This window comes from Mustela nigripes, chromosome 14 (genome assembly GCF_022355385.1).
Source record: "Mustela nigripes isolate SB6536 chromosome 14, MUSNIG.SB6536, whole genome shotgun sequence".
NCBI classification, from domain to species: Eukaryota; Metazoa; Chordata; class Mammalia; order Carnivora; family Mustelidae; genus Mustela; species Mustela nigripes.
This window is the reverse complement of record NC_081570.1, coordinates 79,111,728-79,128,013: the sequence shown is the minus strand read 5'-3', so window position 1 is coordinate 79,128,013 and position 16,286 is coordinate 79,111,728. Positions and strand designations below refer to the sequence as shown.

General features: G+C 37.3%; 1 protein-coding gene across 3 annotated transcripts in view; it reads right to left on the bottom strand.

The window, feature by feature from the left end:
* Positions 1 to 14,859, bottom strand: part of MTF2 (metal response element binding transcription factor 2) — a 60,185-nt gene extending 45,326 nt beyond the window's left edge. For all 3 annotated transcript variants that reach the window (XM_059375406.1, XM_059375407.1, XM_059375408.1), the window contains exon 1: positions 14,560 to 14,859. In XM_059375406.1, the coding sequence (XP_059231389.1) occupies positions 14,560 to 14,564 (5 nt within the window). In that variant the 5' untranslated portion in view covers positions 14,565 to 14,859. The remainder of the gene's footprint in view (positions 1 to 14,559) is intronic.
* Positions 14,860 to 16,286: the final 1,427 nt, after the last annotated feature.

Genomic DNA, 16,286 nt, shown 5'->3' with positions numbered 1-16,286 from the left:
TACTACCTCCCACTCAATCAGCTCAAGAAACCAGTTTTATGGCAGTGGTTTTCAAATTTAATCAAGTCCATAAATCTGTGTCAATCTACAGCAACATAAGGAAAAACAAAGACAATATACTGAGTTAAATTAATCCATAATAAGCTGTTCAGCATTCTGAGCACACCCTTCTTACACTCTTAATACCTTTTCTTTAGTGAAACAAAGGTAGTTAAGCAGTAGTTTTTAAAAACATTCTTAATTTCCAAAATAAAAAGCTGGTAACCCTATGTCAGTACACTATCTCCACTCTGCCAAAGACAGTTTTGGTTCATGAAAGTCAAGTCAGAGAAACTGTGGAAAACTCTTATTGGAATGACAGGCAAAAAAAATCCTCTGATGGAAGAAGTCACCACAAAAATAAATAAGATAATTCAGAGAAAAGAGTATCATTTAAAAAACAAAACAAAACATGGAACAACCACTAAGAAAACTAAGAAAAAGGAGGTAGTAAAGGTGCCTGGGTGGCTCAGTCAGGTAAGCATCTGCCTTCGGCTCAGGTCATGATCCCAGGGTCTTGGGATTCTGGGATCCAGCCCTGCATGAGGCTCCCAGTTCAGTAGAAGGCTGCTTCTCCCTCTCCCACTCCTTGTGCTTGTGTTCCCTCTCTCGCTGTATCTCTGTCAAATAAATAAATAAGATCTTTAAAAAAAAAAAAAAAAAAAAAAAGTAGGCAGTAGTATGTACCTAAGAGGTTAAGTAAAATAAGTAATATAAACTGCTTAATGAAGTTAACAACTCCAAAGTCATCTGGGACCACAGGGTTTAGAAGCAAAGACTAATAGGATGAGTTTAGCTTACATTTTCTAAAATTTTGGCTCATTAAGGATCTCAAAGGAGGTTTTTGGAGTGGGAAATATTTGAACATTAATAAAAGCTGTTGCTACAAAAACAAAGAAATCGCTGAAACTAAAGGAAAAATAACTTAACCATAAACATTCATAATCTAAGAAACCTACTCTCTTCCTTCCATAGACTGATGATTAGTTCAGAATCTTCTGTGTAACAAGTATAATAAAAGCTGAATCAAACAATATTTTAGAAATGTGTAACTTAAATGACTTCATGTACATTTGACTGCATTTCAAATTACAACTGAAAGAAAATATTTTGCTTATCACTAGATCTCTAAAACTTTTCTTAGTGTCTGCCACAAAGTAGGTACTTAGTAATTATCTCTTGAATAAATTAGTGAAAGCCTATACTTAACAATATACATACCAGTCAGTAAGTCCTTCATCCATCAAGCAAATATGAATGCACATATTCTACTATGAATCCTATGAATGCATATATTCTACTAAACACAGCTCCAGATTTGTTCATGTATTTAAATGTAGAAATCAAAAGTCAAAAAGTCTTTTAAAATTGTACTTAACTTCATCTCACTTGAAAATTGAAACTAAAAGTAGAGGCAATCCAGCAGTCTCCACGTAGACCTCAAGTTCAGCCTGAGACCTCTAGAATTAAAAATAGTTTAGCCACCTAATAGGTCAGGCAATGACAAAGATGTTTACACTTTCAATGAGTGTGGCTTTAGCTCTCTTCATGAAATTATAGAAAATATATCTAAATAACTTAAAGTCTATGATAAAATTTCAGCTTTAGAGAATATTTCTGTATATTTAGACTTTTGCAACAAGTATACAGTATTTTTGTGATCACAAAAATTTTTAATATATAAGACTGTAACTTTTTAAAAAGATTTTATTTGTTTATTTGAGAGATCAAGAGAGCATGAGCAGGGGTCAGGGGAAGGGGGGAAAGAGAAACAGACTCCCCACTGAGCAGGGAGCCCACCATGGGTCTCCATCCCAGGACCTTGGTCATGACCTGAGCCAAAGGCATACACTTAACCAACCGAGCCACCCAGGCGTCTCAGAAAATATTTTAACTTGTAAAAAATTACAAATGATACTGTTAGATATAACATATCAAGTATTTTCAGAATGGCACAGAAATACCACTCAGATATAATATCAGATTTCAGGAATGTACTGGATTAAAAAGATAACTGGTTAAGCCTATTCAACACAAATCCACAGTCATCTGAACTATTTGTGCAAATAGAAAACAAAACGTCTCCACAATGAGAATTTAGAACTAGCTAATGATATCAGTTTGCAGATTCCTGACGATATATTAGTTGTGAGATGACCTGTTATCTTGTATATGTGATGGACAGTAGGTAACTACAGATTTAAAACACCAAAACCAACAATGCCAATAATATACATAAAAACATAGATAACTGCAAATATTCAAATCTACAACCGGTCAGGTTGATTACAATACATGAATGAAACTACACTAACAAATCAGGAGAAAATGAACTGAATGGAAAGTGCAAAATTTTAATTATAATCCTGCAGAATTTGGTCCTCAGATCAGGGAGGAAGAAATAATAAAACTGAGGTATCCTTACTTCAGGTCACTAACTCTGCCCCAGAGTTTAACGTTCCAATTCCTAGAAGTATGAACTGGATCTTGGATATCAGAGCAAACAAATTAAAAGTGCTTGAAAATAACATCACCTTACTACATAGTGTTTAACTTTCTCAAGAGTGTTCACAACTCATTTTCTCCTAATAACAAAGTCAGAAGAAGGAAGAGAGAAGATTATTCCCCTTAACCAAAAAGAAACATGTAACTCAGAAGTAGAATCACTCTTGAAGTTCTAAAAATGTCAGATAATGCCTGATTACAACCCCAAACTCTTGACTCAATATATGTGGTAAACTCTAGCAAGCCACACTGTCTCTTAGACAAAGCTATTATCGGTATTTGTCATTTAGGATCCCGATTATGAACTGGTCATTAAAAAACAATGGCAGGGCGCCTGGGTGGCTCAGTGGTTAAGCCGCTGCCTTCGGCTCGGGTCATGATCTCAGGGTCCTGGGATTGAGTCCCGCATCGGGCTCTCTGCTCAGCAGGGAGCCTGCTTCCTCCTCTCTCTCTCTCTCTGCCTGCCTCTCTGCCTACTTGTGATTTCTCTCTGTCAAATAAATAAATAAAATCTTTAAAAAAAAAAAAAAAAAAACAATGGCAAAGCCAAAAATATTGTCAGACTTAACAACTGGTGAAATGAGATTCATTGCCATTATCAAGACTCTTGCCCATAGCATTTTTAGCCACAAGGCTTTTACTGGCCTAATTTAAGTCTACCAATAATGAAAGTCATTTCTAGAGATGATTCAACTCGGTTAAGTTTCCTAGGATAGAACTAGCTGCCTGCCCCTGATTTTGACACAAAAACTCAAGGACATCTGTCTGCAGTTTATTTTTCCAAAGCTCTGCACTTAAGAGTTGCATGCAGATAAATACAAAAGGACCTTATAAATAGTTCAAACAACAAAACTAAAACATTCTAAAATATTTACTATGCTGGACATGGATGGAGCTAGAGATTATAATACTAAGCAAAGCCAGTCAGAGAAAGACAAACACCATATGATTTCACTCAATTGTGAAATTTAAGAAACAAACAAATGAGCAAAAGGAGAAAGAGAGACAAACCAAGAAAAGAGACTCTTAATTATAGAGAACTGATGGTTACCAGAGGGGAGAGGGGAGGTGGGTAGGAGGATGGGTTAAATAGGTGATGGGAATTAAAAAGGTGATAGAGATTAAAGAGTGCACTTGTCATGATGAGCACTAGGTGATACATGAAATTAATGACTCACTATATTGTACAGCTGAAACTAATATAGTACTGTACATTAACAATCCTGAAATTAAAACAAAAACTTAATTAAATTTTTTAATTAAAAATGAATTTTCCATAATGAATTTTTAAAAAGATATTTACTAGGCTAAAAAGGCTACAAATACAGCATCACAAGTTTTGCAGCTAATGTAAAATATATCTTGGCATCTTAAGATCTAGCCATACAGGACGTTTTTCAATTCTTCAAAAACCAAGATCTTTCCCACCCAAGACATCCATAGATACCGTGCCTACTATCAAAACTTCCTTCCCCACTCCTGCATTCTTTACATGCTGATTCTTCTAAGTAACTCTTTTAAAGTAGCTGAACTCTACAGTATTCTCTGTATAGCTGAGAGAACTCTTGTTCTTTAAAATCATAACCTGTAACTACATTTTTCTCCACTCTTTATTTTGAAAACTGCCAAATATAATCAGAAAAAAAGTAACCATCAATATACTCACCGAGATTCAGCAATTAATATTACACAATTCTCTCACTCCCATACACACACACACATTTTTTGCTGATTCATCTGAAAGTTGCAGACATCATGACACTTCACCTATAAATACCAGCATGTACCCCTGAATGAATGACAAATCCCATACAGCCCCAAGACTATTATCAAACCCAGAAAATTTAACATTAATAATACTGTCTAATTTAACATTAATATTACTGCCTACAGTCCAAATACTCCATTTGACACAAAAATGTTCTTTAAAGCTTTTTTCAAAATCTAGGATCCAGTCAAAATTCACCCAAGTATTTTGTCATGTCTTTTCTCTTTCCTTTAATCTAAACTGTATCCTTGTTTCATTTTAACGGGGTATTTTTTTAAACCAACTGTCTTCTGACTTCTAAGCTGAATGGTTACATGCTACACATTCTGGATTTGTCTTATTGTTTCCTCATGATTAAAGTCAGGTTAAACAGTTTTAGCAAAAACAAGAAACTGATGATGCTGTGTGTTTACTTGTTCTGTGTGTGGGTTTGTGTGACCCCTTCAAAATCCTGCTTACCCCACAAAGGCAGAGTAAATGGCTATGTTGTTCAACAATGTATTTCTAGCATCTAAGACAATGTCCCACATAGGAAGTCCTCAATAATATTTGCTGAACAAATAAGAAAATGAATTCTCCATAGCATATAGTACCAATATTCAAGAGTGGAAACCAACAGATATTTGTTGATGTTAATTTATGTTTAACAGGTAATGCTGTTAGGATCCAAAACTGTATTATGAGAACATTTTGAAATTTAGTATAAGTCTATTTTCAGCAACAGGTAAATGCTCTTGTTTGTTTTGTTTCAAGTTTTTATTTAAATTTTAGTTAGTTAACATAACAGTATATTAGTTTCTAGAATTTAGTGATTAATCACGTACAAGTAACACCCAGTGCTCATCACAGCAAGTGCCCCCATCTTCCTTCCCTCCAGCAACCCTCAGTTTGTTCTCTATAGCTAAGAATCTGTTTTATGGTTCTCCTCTCTCATTTTTTTTTTCCTCCAATGTTCATCTGTTTTGTTTCCTAAACTCCTCATATGAGTGAAATCATGTGGTATTTGTCTTTCACTGACTGACTTATTTTGCTTAACAAAATACACTCCAGCTCCATTCACATCATTGAATATGGCAAGATTTCATTCTTTCTTATGGCTAATATTCCATTGTCTGTGTGTGTGTACAAACACATACAACACCATCTCTTCTTTATCCATTCATCAGGTGATGGACATTTGGGCTCTTTCCATGATTTGGCTATTACTGATGCTACTATAAACATCAGGGTCCATGTGTCCCTTCAAATCAGTGTTTTTGTATCCTCTGGGTAAATACCTAGTAGTGCACTTGCTGGATCTTCAAGTAGTTCTATTTTTAGCTTTTTGAGGAACCTCCATACTGTTCCAGAGTGGCTGCATCAGTTTACATTCCTACCAGGAGTATAAAAGGGTTCCCCCTTTCTCTCCACTCTTGCCAATATCTGTTGTTTCCTACAGTGTTAATTTTAGCCATTCTGACAGGAGTGAGGTGGTATTTCATTGTAGTTTTGATTTGTATTTCCCAGATGATGAATGATGTTGAGCATCTTTTCACGTGTCTGTAAGCCATCCATAGTCCTTCTTTGGAAAAATGTCTATTCATGTCTCCTGCCCATTTCTTAACTGGATTATTTGTTTTTTAGGTATTGAGTTCGGTAAGTTCTCTATAGATTTTGAATACTGACCCTTCATTAGATATATCATTTGCAAATACCTTGTTCCATTCCAAAGGTTGCCCTTTAATTTTGCTGACCGTTTTCCAGTAGGTAAGTGCTCTTAACCAGAAGTGCATAAAATGCTATCTACCTTCTAATGGAGAATTTGTGCAGATTGCTATCAAAAAGTCCTCAGAAAGTCAACAGAGGGGTTCAAGCACTCATAAAAGATTAATGTTGAGGACAGGAGGGAATGACACTCTCTTCTCAATGAAAATTGGTTTATTTAGTTCCTATATGTTTAGAGCACCTTGGTATTAGAAAACTAATTCTAAAGGAAAAAAAAAGAAACAAAAATCTCTCTCAGGAATAGTTAAGTGGTACATGTGCTGGCCACTCAGAGATCTGAAAGTTCAAAATTATTGAGATCTGGTCTCCTGGCCTCTGGGAACTTGAAATCAGGAGAAAGTTGACACATATTTTTCAAAAAGCTGAGGGGCTATACTGAGACATACATGCAAAGTTATTAATGCACAACAAAAATTATTTTCTTTTAAAAAATCACTTTTGTTACATACAAACCTTCAAGAACAGGAACATGGTAGAAGGTCTATTGGTCATGCAACTTCTTCACTCAAAGGCAGAGGTTTATTTCAGAGAAAACAGAGCTACAAACATGAAATTCCTCAACTTATCCTTCCCCTAAACCTATCCAAAAGAGCACTTACCTAATTCACTTCTGTGAAGAAGACATACCTCTTTTCTTCATTATTAGAGAGTAATTTCATTATTAGAGAGTAATCTCACTTTATCAATTACCTGCTTTATTTTAAATCTTAATTTTGCATGATGTAAATATGCCATAATCAAAGTCAAATTAAAAACAAAAACAGTTCTTACAAATTATTCCTACAATTTTCTCCTTATTTCACCAATAAAATTTTAAAAATACATTCCACTTAATCCATTACAAATTGACTGTCCTGATTACTTTTAACAATTACATCAAAGACCTCCAAATGACCAAGTACCAGACAATGCTCTAATTTCAGTTCTCACCATACTCCATCTTTGTGTAATAACTGATGGTCATGACCTTTTTCTTTAAATTCATTTTCTCTGGTTCCTGAGAATTTTATCACCTATATTAAGTGACTCTTCTGCCTCCCTTCTGATGTCTCCATACGACTCTTCCTCCCCTGCCAACCCTTTAACATTGGGCGTGGTCTTCCCTTCTTTTGTCCTACATGTTCTGCTTGTCTTAATGTTCTCCTAATGCCTCACTTAATATTTTTAAAAAGACATTATTTATTTTGGGGAGGGGGAGAGCATGTGAGACAGACCATGAGCAGGGAAGAGGGAGAAGCAGACTCCCCAAAGAGCAGGGAGCCTATTCAGGACTCAATCCTAGGACGCTACCTTACTTCACTTAATTTTTATCTGTTAACAACTTCTACATCTCCAGCCCCATCCTGTCTCACAAGCTTCAGACTCTTACTGCCAATTTCCCACTAGACATCTCAACCTGGATTCTCCAAGAACCTTTACCTTAACAAAACTGACATCTTCTTCAAATTCCTCCTCTTTCTCCAGTTAATGCCTCTACTAAGTTAATGCCATTCTTGTCTCATGAGTTCTTAATCTAAAAACTATTATTTGATTCTTCCCTCTTCCTGACCCTCCAAATATTCACCAAGTCCTAAGTATTCCTTAAAGATCACCTCTCAAAAATCCCTACAACCACTACCTTATTTCAGGATTTCAGGTCATTATCAGCTCAGCTCTTGCCTGCACTACTACCATATACTTCCCTAACTGATCTTTCTGCTACCAACCCATGCACTTTCAGTCTGCAGTATAGAAAACCTGCTTTAATCACTCGTTCACCTTAACAGCTCCAACTGTTGGTCCTACTGCCCAGAGAAGTCATTAACTAAAGGACAATTTTCACATTTTAACTCTATGAAATGTAGATCTGTATTATAACTGGTGAAATAGTCACCAACTAGCCAGGTAGTATGAGTAAAGTACTCCTCATTGCCAATACATACGAATACACTAAGAGCATCAGCATCAAAACATAGAGAAATGGTGTTCACAGCCAATGCGGAGGAAATACTAAAGAAAATACTGAGGCATGCTTTATCCATACAGACACCAAATGGTTTTGGGGTGCGGTACACAGTAAATCAGACATGTTCAGCTGGTTTCCCAAACTGAGAATCAAGAATAGACCTGTTTGAGTTAAAGAAAAATCTGCAGTATAGCCCAGCACCAATTTTTATATAATTACTTCAATTCTCATATAGATTTGCTTAAGAAATACTATTACCAATACTCAAGACGAAACCAAATTGACACTGTGAGGAAGCTGTGCTACAAAATTGAAAAAATGATTCAGAATCCACACACACCATAAACCTTACTAGAATAAACCAGATCAACAAAGTTGCAGAATACAAGATTAATATGCAACAATCAAATGCATTCCTACATGCTACCAATGCATAATCTGAATGAAATTAAGGAAAAAGTTTCATTTGCAATAGCACCAAAAAAGAACAAAATACTTAGGAATAAATCTGACAACAAAAAAATGTAAGGCTTGGGGCTCCTGGGATCAAGCTCCATATCGGGCTCTCTGCTCAGCGGGGAGCCTGCCTCCCCCCCCACACCTCTCTGCCTGCCTCTCTGCATACTTGTAATCTCTGTCTGTAAATAAATAATAATTAAAAAAAAAAAAGTAAGGCTTGTACAATGAAAACTACACAACAAAGAAAGCAATTAAATAAAACCTACATAATTGGAAAGAAATTATCCCATGTTTCTGGATGTTAACATTCTTAAGATGGCAATTATTTCCCAAGTCCATCTACAGATTCATTACAATATCTACCAAAACCCCAGCTGCACCTGTTCTGCAAAAATTGACAGACTGCTCCTAATATTCATATAGAAGAACAAGAAACCCAGAATACCCAAATAATACTGAAAAAGAAGAAAACCAAAGGACTCGTACGTCCCCATTTTAAAAGTTAATACAAAGTAACAGTAATCAAGACATTATTATGCAAGCATAAGGACACATAAGTAGAATAAAATTCATAATCTGAAAACAGATCCTTACATTTATGTAAGGTCTTTGAAAAGACTGTCAAAACAATACAATGGGAAAGAAGAGTCTTTTTAACAAATGGTTCAGGGAAATTGGCATTTGCACCTAAAAAAAAAAAAAAGGAAGCTGGACACCTACTTCACACCACATACAAAAATTAACTCCAGGGGCGCCTGGGTGGCTCAGTGGGTTAAAGCCTCTGCCTTTGGCTCAGGTCATGGTGTCAGGGTCCTGGGATGGAGACCCACATCATGCTCTCTGCTCAGCAGGGAGACTGCTTCATCCTCTCTCCCTGCCTGCCTCTAGGACTGCCTGTAATCTCTGTCTATAAAATAAATATTTTTTTTAAAAATTAACTAAAAATGGGGCAAAGATTAAATTTAAGAGCTAAAATTATATAATTCTTTTTTAAAATATTTTATTTATTTGAGAGACAGAGTGAGTGAGAGAGCGCACAAATTGGAGGGAGAGGCAGAGAAGAGAGGGAAAAGCAGGCTCCCCACTAAGCAGGGAGCCCAATGCAGGGCTCAATCTCAAGATCCTGGCAGGATCATGATCCCAGCCGTAGGCAGACACTCAACCAACTGAGCCACCCAGGCACCCCTAAAATTATGTAATTCTTGGAAAAAAACATAGGAGTAAATCTGTGTTACCCTGTGTTAGGCAACATTTTCTTAGATATAACATCAAAAGCATAAGCCCCACATCCGCATCTAGCTCCCTGCTCAGCAGGGAGCCTGCCTCTCCTTCCCCCTCTGCTTGGTGCTCCCCAGGCTTTTGCTCTCTGTCAAATAAATAAATAAAACCTTTAAAAAAAAAAAAAAAAGCAAAGCATAACAAAAAAAAGGGACAAATTAGACTTCATCAAAATTAAAGCCTTCTGTGCATCACAAGACATCATCAAATGAAAGAACTTGAAGAACAGGAGAAAAAAGTTGCAAACCACACATCTGATAAAGGGACTTCTATCCAAACCACATAAACAATGCTTACAACTCAACAATGAAAACATAAATAATCCAATTTTTTAAATGGGCAAAGGACCTAAATAGACCATTCTCCAAAGGTATAAAAAAGGCCAATAACTACATGGAAAAGGTGCTCAACATCACTAGTCATCAGGATAATGCAAACTAAATCCACAATGAGATACAACTGCACACCCACTAGAATGCTTATAACCAAAAGACAGACAAGTACTGGTAAGGATGTAGAGAAACTAGAACCCTCAGAGCTGCTGGTGAGACTGCAAAAAGGTGTAGGCTCTTTGGAAAACAGTTTGGCAGTTTCTTGAAATGTTAAATACAGAGGTGTCACCTGACCCAGCAGTTCCACTCCTAGATATGTATGTACCCAAGAGAAATGAACCACATATCCACACAAATCCAGTAATGAACATTCGCTGCAAATAAAAAACTATTAACTGCAAAATGTGGAAACAACCAATGCCCAACAACTAATAAATAGATTAACAAAACGAAATATATATCCATACAAAGAAACATATTTTGGCCTTAAAAAGGAATGATACATGCTATAACATGGATGTATCTGAAAACATTATGCTAGGTGAAAGAAGCCAGACACAAAAGGCCACATATTATATGGTTCCATTTACATGAAATGTCCAGGATAGGCAAAATATAAACACAGAAGATTGGTTAGAGGTTGCCAGGGGTAGTGGGAGGGAATAATGGAAAAGTGACTGCTAATGGTTAGATTTTCATTTTGGGCTGATGAAAATGTCCTGAAATTAGATAATGGTGATGGTTGCACAACTCTGTGACTAAAAAAAAAAAAAAAAAAAAAAATCAGTAAATTTTACCTTAAAAGGGCACAAACAAGTGAGTTATATAAATGATAGATTAATTACCTCAATAAAGTCATTGACAAAGTATACAGTTAATGTATGTAAATTTTACCTTAAAAAGCTTTTTAAAATAACAAAAACAACGGAGAGGAGTGGTGAGTGCAGAGATACAGATGAAACAAGCATGGATACAAAAAAGTTTATACTATTCTGTTCCCTTAGTACATGACTTCTAAATTTTCCTTAATAAAAAGTTTAACTGATATATTAAAAAAACAAGTAATTGTTTAAAAATAACAATGTAGGGGCGCCTGGGTGGCTCAGTGGGTTAAGCCTCTGCCTTCGGCTCAGGTCATGATCTCAGAGTCCTGGGACTGAGCCCCGCATTGGGCTCTCTGCTCAGCAAGGAGCCTGCTTCCCCCTCTCTCTCTGCCTGCCTCTTTGCCTACTTGTGATCTCTGTCAAATAAACAAATAAAATCTTAAAAAAAAAAAATGTAAACTAACTTTCTTAACATCGATCTTTGCTGTTGTTTGACAAAGGAAACAGAATCATATATTAAAAGATCAGAGAAGGGGCACCTGGATGGCTCAGTCATTTAAGCCTCTGACTTGGCTCAGGTCATTATCAGGGTCCTGGTAGGGAGCCCTGAACTGGGGCTCTGTGCTCAGTGGGGAGTCTGCTTCTTCCTCTCCCTCTGTCACATCTCCCCCCACATCCCCCCATCACATCTTCCCTCCACCATGCTCACTTGCAAGTAAATAAATAAAATCTTTTAAAAAATTAAAAAAGATCAGAGAAGTTGCTACCTTCTTATTCTTTTGTAGAGATATGACAGAAAACTAGGTGTGAGGCACAAATGAAGAATACTTTACCTTAAAAATGTACAAAAAGAATTTCAATCCTTAGTTCCAAGATAGTTCCTTACCCTTGGGTTCCTGTGGTTTCCATGATTATTAGATGTGACAATTTTTTTTTTTTAATTTGACAAAAGGAGAAAGATCACCAAGTACACAGAGAGGCTGGCGGGGGTTTGTGACAATTCTTAATAAATAAATGCAGTAACCCAATACTATGCTGTCTAATACAGCAGCCACTAGCTACATATGGCCATTTAAAATTTAGTTCTAATTAGTTGAATTATAAATCTAGTTCTCAGTCACACCAGCTATATGTCTAGTATTCAACATCCACATGCAGCTTTGGCTACCACAGTGGATAGATGAGATACAGTACACTGCCATCAGTGCAGAAAATTCTATTGAAAAGCACTACACCAATACATAAAAAATACCCACACAGAAATTTATACATTTTTTTTAAGATTTTATTTATTTATTTGACAGATCACAAGTAGGAAGAGAGGCAGGGAGAGAGAGAGGAAGAAACAGGCTCCCCACTGAGCAGAGAACCTGATGCAGGGCTCGATTCCAGGACCCTGAGATCATGACCTGAACTGAAGGCAGAGGCTTTAACCTGAGCCACCCAGGTGCCCCAGAAATTTATACATTCTAATTTAGGGTTGTTATACTGCATTTTAATGCAATAAACCCTGAAAAACAAGGAAAACAAAGCATAAAAATATCAACCAAAGAATACGATTCATGAAGTCCAGACTAATTAAAACAGCAGTTCAATTTTACTTCCAGAACCACCCAGCTACAGATATTGGCTATGACAACAACTCAGGTGCAAATTTCCCTATCTGTTAAAATAGATTATTACTATATCACCAGTTTCCTAAAGCCAGATATAAAGATTATGCTGAAATAAGAATAAAGCAAATTACCCTTTCAGTCAAGGATCTAATGAAAGGTGTATTTATAAATCAACGACATCAAAAAATTTATGACCCACACCAAAATACACAGAATAAAATCGCTTTCCAAACTGAGCTTTGCAGCAACCAGCATAATTAAAAACATCACTAAATATATTTTGTTTAATCCAGAAAAAAGTTTAACTGGATGACTTCTATACTTCTAGTTCTAAAATTGTGTATTTCATCCTGATAGGTAGGTACAGATTTCCGTTAATGCCATTAACATGAATATGCAGCATCAGGAAACAGGTGCACTCTTAATTCAAATATTTTAGAATATTTTTAGCACTTAAAAAAATACCTGAAGGTGAGCAAACTTAAAATGTGAATTCGAATATGCTTTTATATTTAGGAACCTAAAAAAACAAAAACCATTTCACCTTGTATTCCCTCTCAAGCTATAACTGCAAATGTTTGGAGTGTCAATAACATTCTAAATATCAAGAATGAAATGTTCTATATTAAGAAATTTAAAATCAACTCCTTCCCTGCCAAAATTACTGAGCACCTAAAGCTGTGAGTCAAAATGGCTCCATGTAAAGCATTTTCAAGCCTTTGAAAAGGTCACTTAAAAATATAAGTACATTTTACTTTACCCTTATAAAATACTTTCAGATTCAGTCTTTGCAATCTACTGCCCAAAACAAAACAACACAAAAAAGGAATTCTCAAGAGAAAATGAAAACATGGAAATTGAAACCAGCGTGTAAGCAACCTACACAGAAGGGTCGCATGGAATCAATGCTGCAGGAGAAAGTTACTACTATCGCAGCATCTGAAGTCAAATTAATACAGGCACTATTTACATATTTCTAGTTCTGTACTGACCTCATACGGTACTTTCTGAGGTTATACACAGACAGGCCTACCTAGGTCTGCATATTTTTATTTGTAAATGGGTCTAACTTTAACGTAAATTAAATGTTTTAAAGAATAGAATAACATTCCATATCCCTTTTCCATTGTTCACTAACCCTCACTGTTCGTCAGATCACCCCGATAAATCCATCTGTTCCCTCTAGTTGCTTCCAAAAAAAGAAAAAAAAAAATTCTAGCAACCAAAGACACCAGATTGTAAAACACACACTCAGAGTTAAGAGTTCTGGCACTACCAAAATATGTTAAGAAATCTTGGCAAATCAGTTAAAATCCCTTGAACCGTAATTACCTCAGTTGTAAAAATGAATAATACATATCTACATCCGAGGAGGGATGAGTTAGATTTCATTGTCCGCTCCAAATATTAGGTGTCTCTCTGCCACCTCACATTTTCCCTCCCCTTTCACCCCTTTAAAGCTTTCAGGGTTTGCTTCCAGGCTCAACTTAGTATTTCCCTTACCCACGTACTCCATCCTGCCCTTCTACTCAGCCCCTTACTCCAATTCCATACAATTCCACCACCCTCCGGTTCCAAGCTGCTACTTCCCTTTGCGCCCCCTAAGGTCCCAGGCAGCACCTTCATTCAGCTCCCCACGTCTCCCTCAGTCCGCATTTCCTAACGGCTCCTCCCCTCGGTTCCCCACCCCCTCATCACCAGGTTCATACTGCCCCTCCAACCGTCTCCCGCCCCCAGGTTCCTTCCTGCCCCTCCAAACACAGCTTCCCCGTCTCAACGTTTCATCTTGGTCCTCCAACCGACTTCCCCAATGCCTTGCTCGCTCCCTATTTTATCCAACACCTAAATGACCACACCATTCTATCCATCCTTTTCAACATATACATAAATGCAAGGGACCCACATACACACACTGGAGATCCCACCCCCACTTCGATCCTCCATCTTTTATACTTGCTTCCTTTCTTCCTTCTCCCCCCCACCCCCACCTCCTCCGGAAGAGCGTGGTTCCCAGGCCAAGGTCTCTCACCTCATTCGGTCACTTCAGTGGTGCCAACCGCTTCATACAGGAAAAAACAACCAATCACGTCCCCTTGGGCGCTTCCCCTGCGAGTCCAAGCACTTACTGGGCACCCGCCCCACCGGGCACCCCGCACATGCACACGCGCAAACCGAGGTCCTGGGGACGAGGGTTGAGAGCAGAGTGAGCCTTCTTAACCGGCCTCAAACACAGCCCACTTCTTTACAGCCCTTCGCCATTTTGGTTTCCCGCGGACCGCCGGTGCATTCTGGGTGCGCGGAACGACTCTGGTGCCGAATGGCAGCTCTCCAGGGCAGCGAGTGGGCGGGGACTGTGCAGCAAGCGCGGAAGAACACCGCGCTCTGCGTCCCTGGCCGAAGCTGAACAAAGAAGGACTCTTTCACGTAGCGGTGGGAGTAAGTCCTTCCGCCGCCGGCGCTAACACAATAGTGATCGCTGCGTTCCTGTCCGTATGCTGTGTTACTGCTGTTTCTCTTGTAAAGGAAGGTGTCGTGTCCAGTCTGCGTTGTGCATTTTTTATTTCCGGAAAAATGCAGCAGTGCGCTCTATATCTGGTCTTGCCGACTTACTTTCATTATCTTAGATAAAACACGTTTCTTCTGTCTTTACCTGGAGGCCTGCTCTTCGAATTTCCTTCACCGAGGAGACCCTGGATGTCAGAATTAAATTTTGCTCTGCGATTATAGTCCAGTCCCAAATTCCTTATCAGGAGCGCCTTGCGTAGAAGATTTTCGGAATTTTTTTTTCCTTGACAGTGAAAGTTTTTCTGTGTACCTGCTTTGCAATCATTCCTAATTGTGATGAAATCTGAGAATAATACCTTGCAAAGTGATTTATTTTAGGAATACAGAACTTTTCTCATATTAGGGCAAACCCTTAGCCTGCCAATATTCTGCTGCCGACCGGAAGTCCATGTGACAAACTGGAAGGGCATGCTTAGTTACAACCCAACTCCTCCTAGTAGCCACCTGGGGTACCTTTGTTCATAATTTTGTCAAAATATATATTTTTAATTTTAAAATTATTTTATGTTTTTGTCTCATTATATAACAGGGATAATTAATACAAGGATAAATTAATACAGGTTTCTTTTCTCTCAGAAGAAATACATCTTGGGCCTAAACTCACTTTGCTCACATTTCAAAAACGATTCTCCAGCCCATAATCTCAGGATTTGGCAAATAAATATTTGTTCTATCCAAACCATTCAACATTTTAAATATTTTAGTCATACTTTCTACTCCTTTGCTTCTCCTAATAATTCTAATCAAATTTAAGTCTGTCTGAATACAGCGTCTGCTACCTTTCAAGTTTCACTTTCTCTGAATTCTATTATAAAGTAGTTTCTCATAAATTCCTCTTCCATGCCCTTAACACTTTTGGTTGAGAAGAGTTTTGACTTAAAAAAAAGTAGATACAGTTCACAAATGAATAAAGATATTACACAAATGGATATATTTGCTGTGCAGCAAAGCCTAATCATAGAACATAAGTTCTGGAGAACATTTGGTCTAAGTTCTCAGTGTTTCTCCCAAGGGGTCATCAAGCCACAACTTAAACATCTTCAGTAGTTCAGTTGCTCAGAGTAATTTCAATTTCATCAATCCTAGTAATTAGAAAATTCCTCCATCTATAAATGTATAATCTGCCTTTTTTTTTAAGATTTTTATTTATTTATTGGACAGAGATCACAAGTAGGCGGAGAGGCAGGCAGT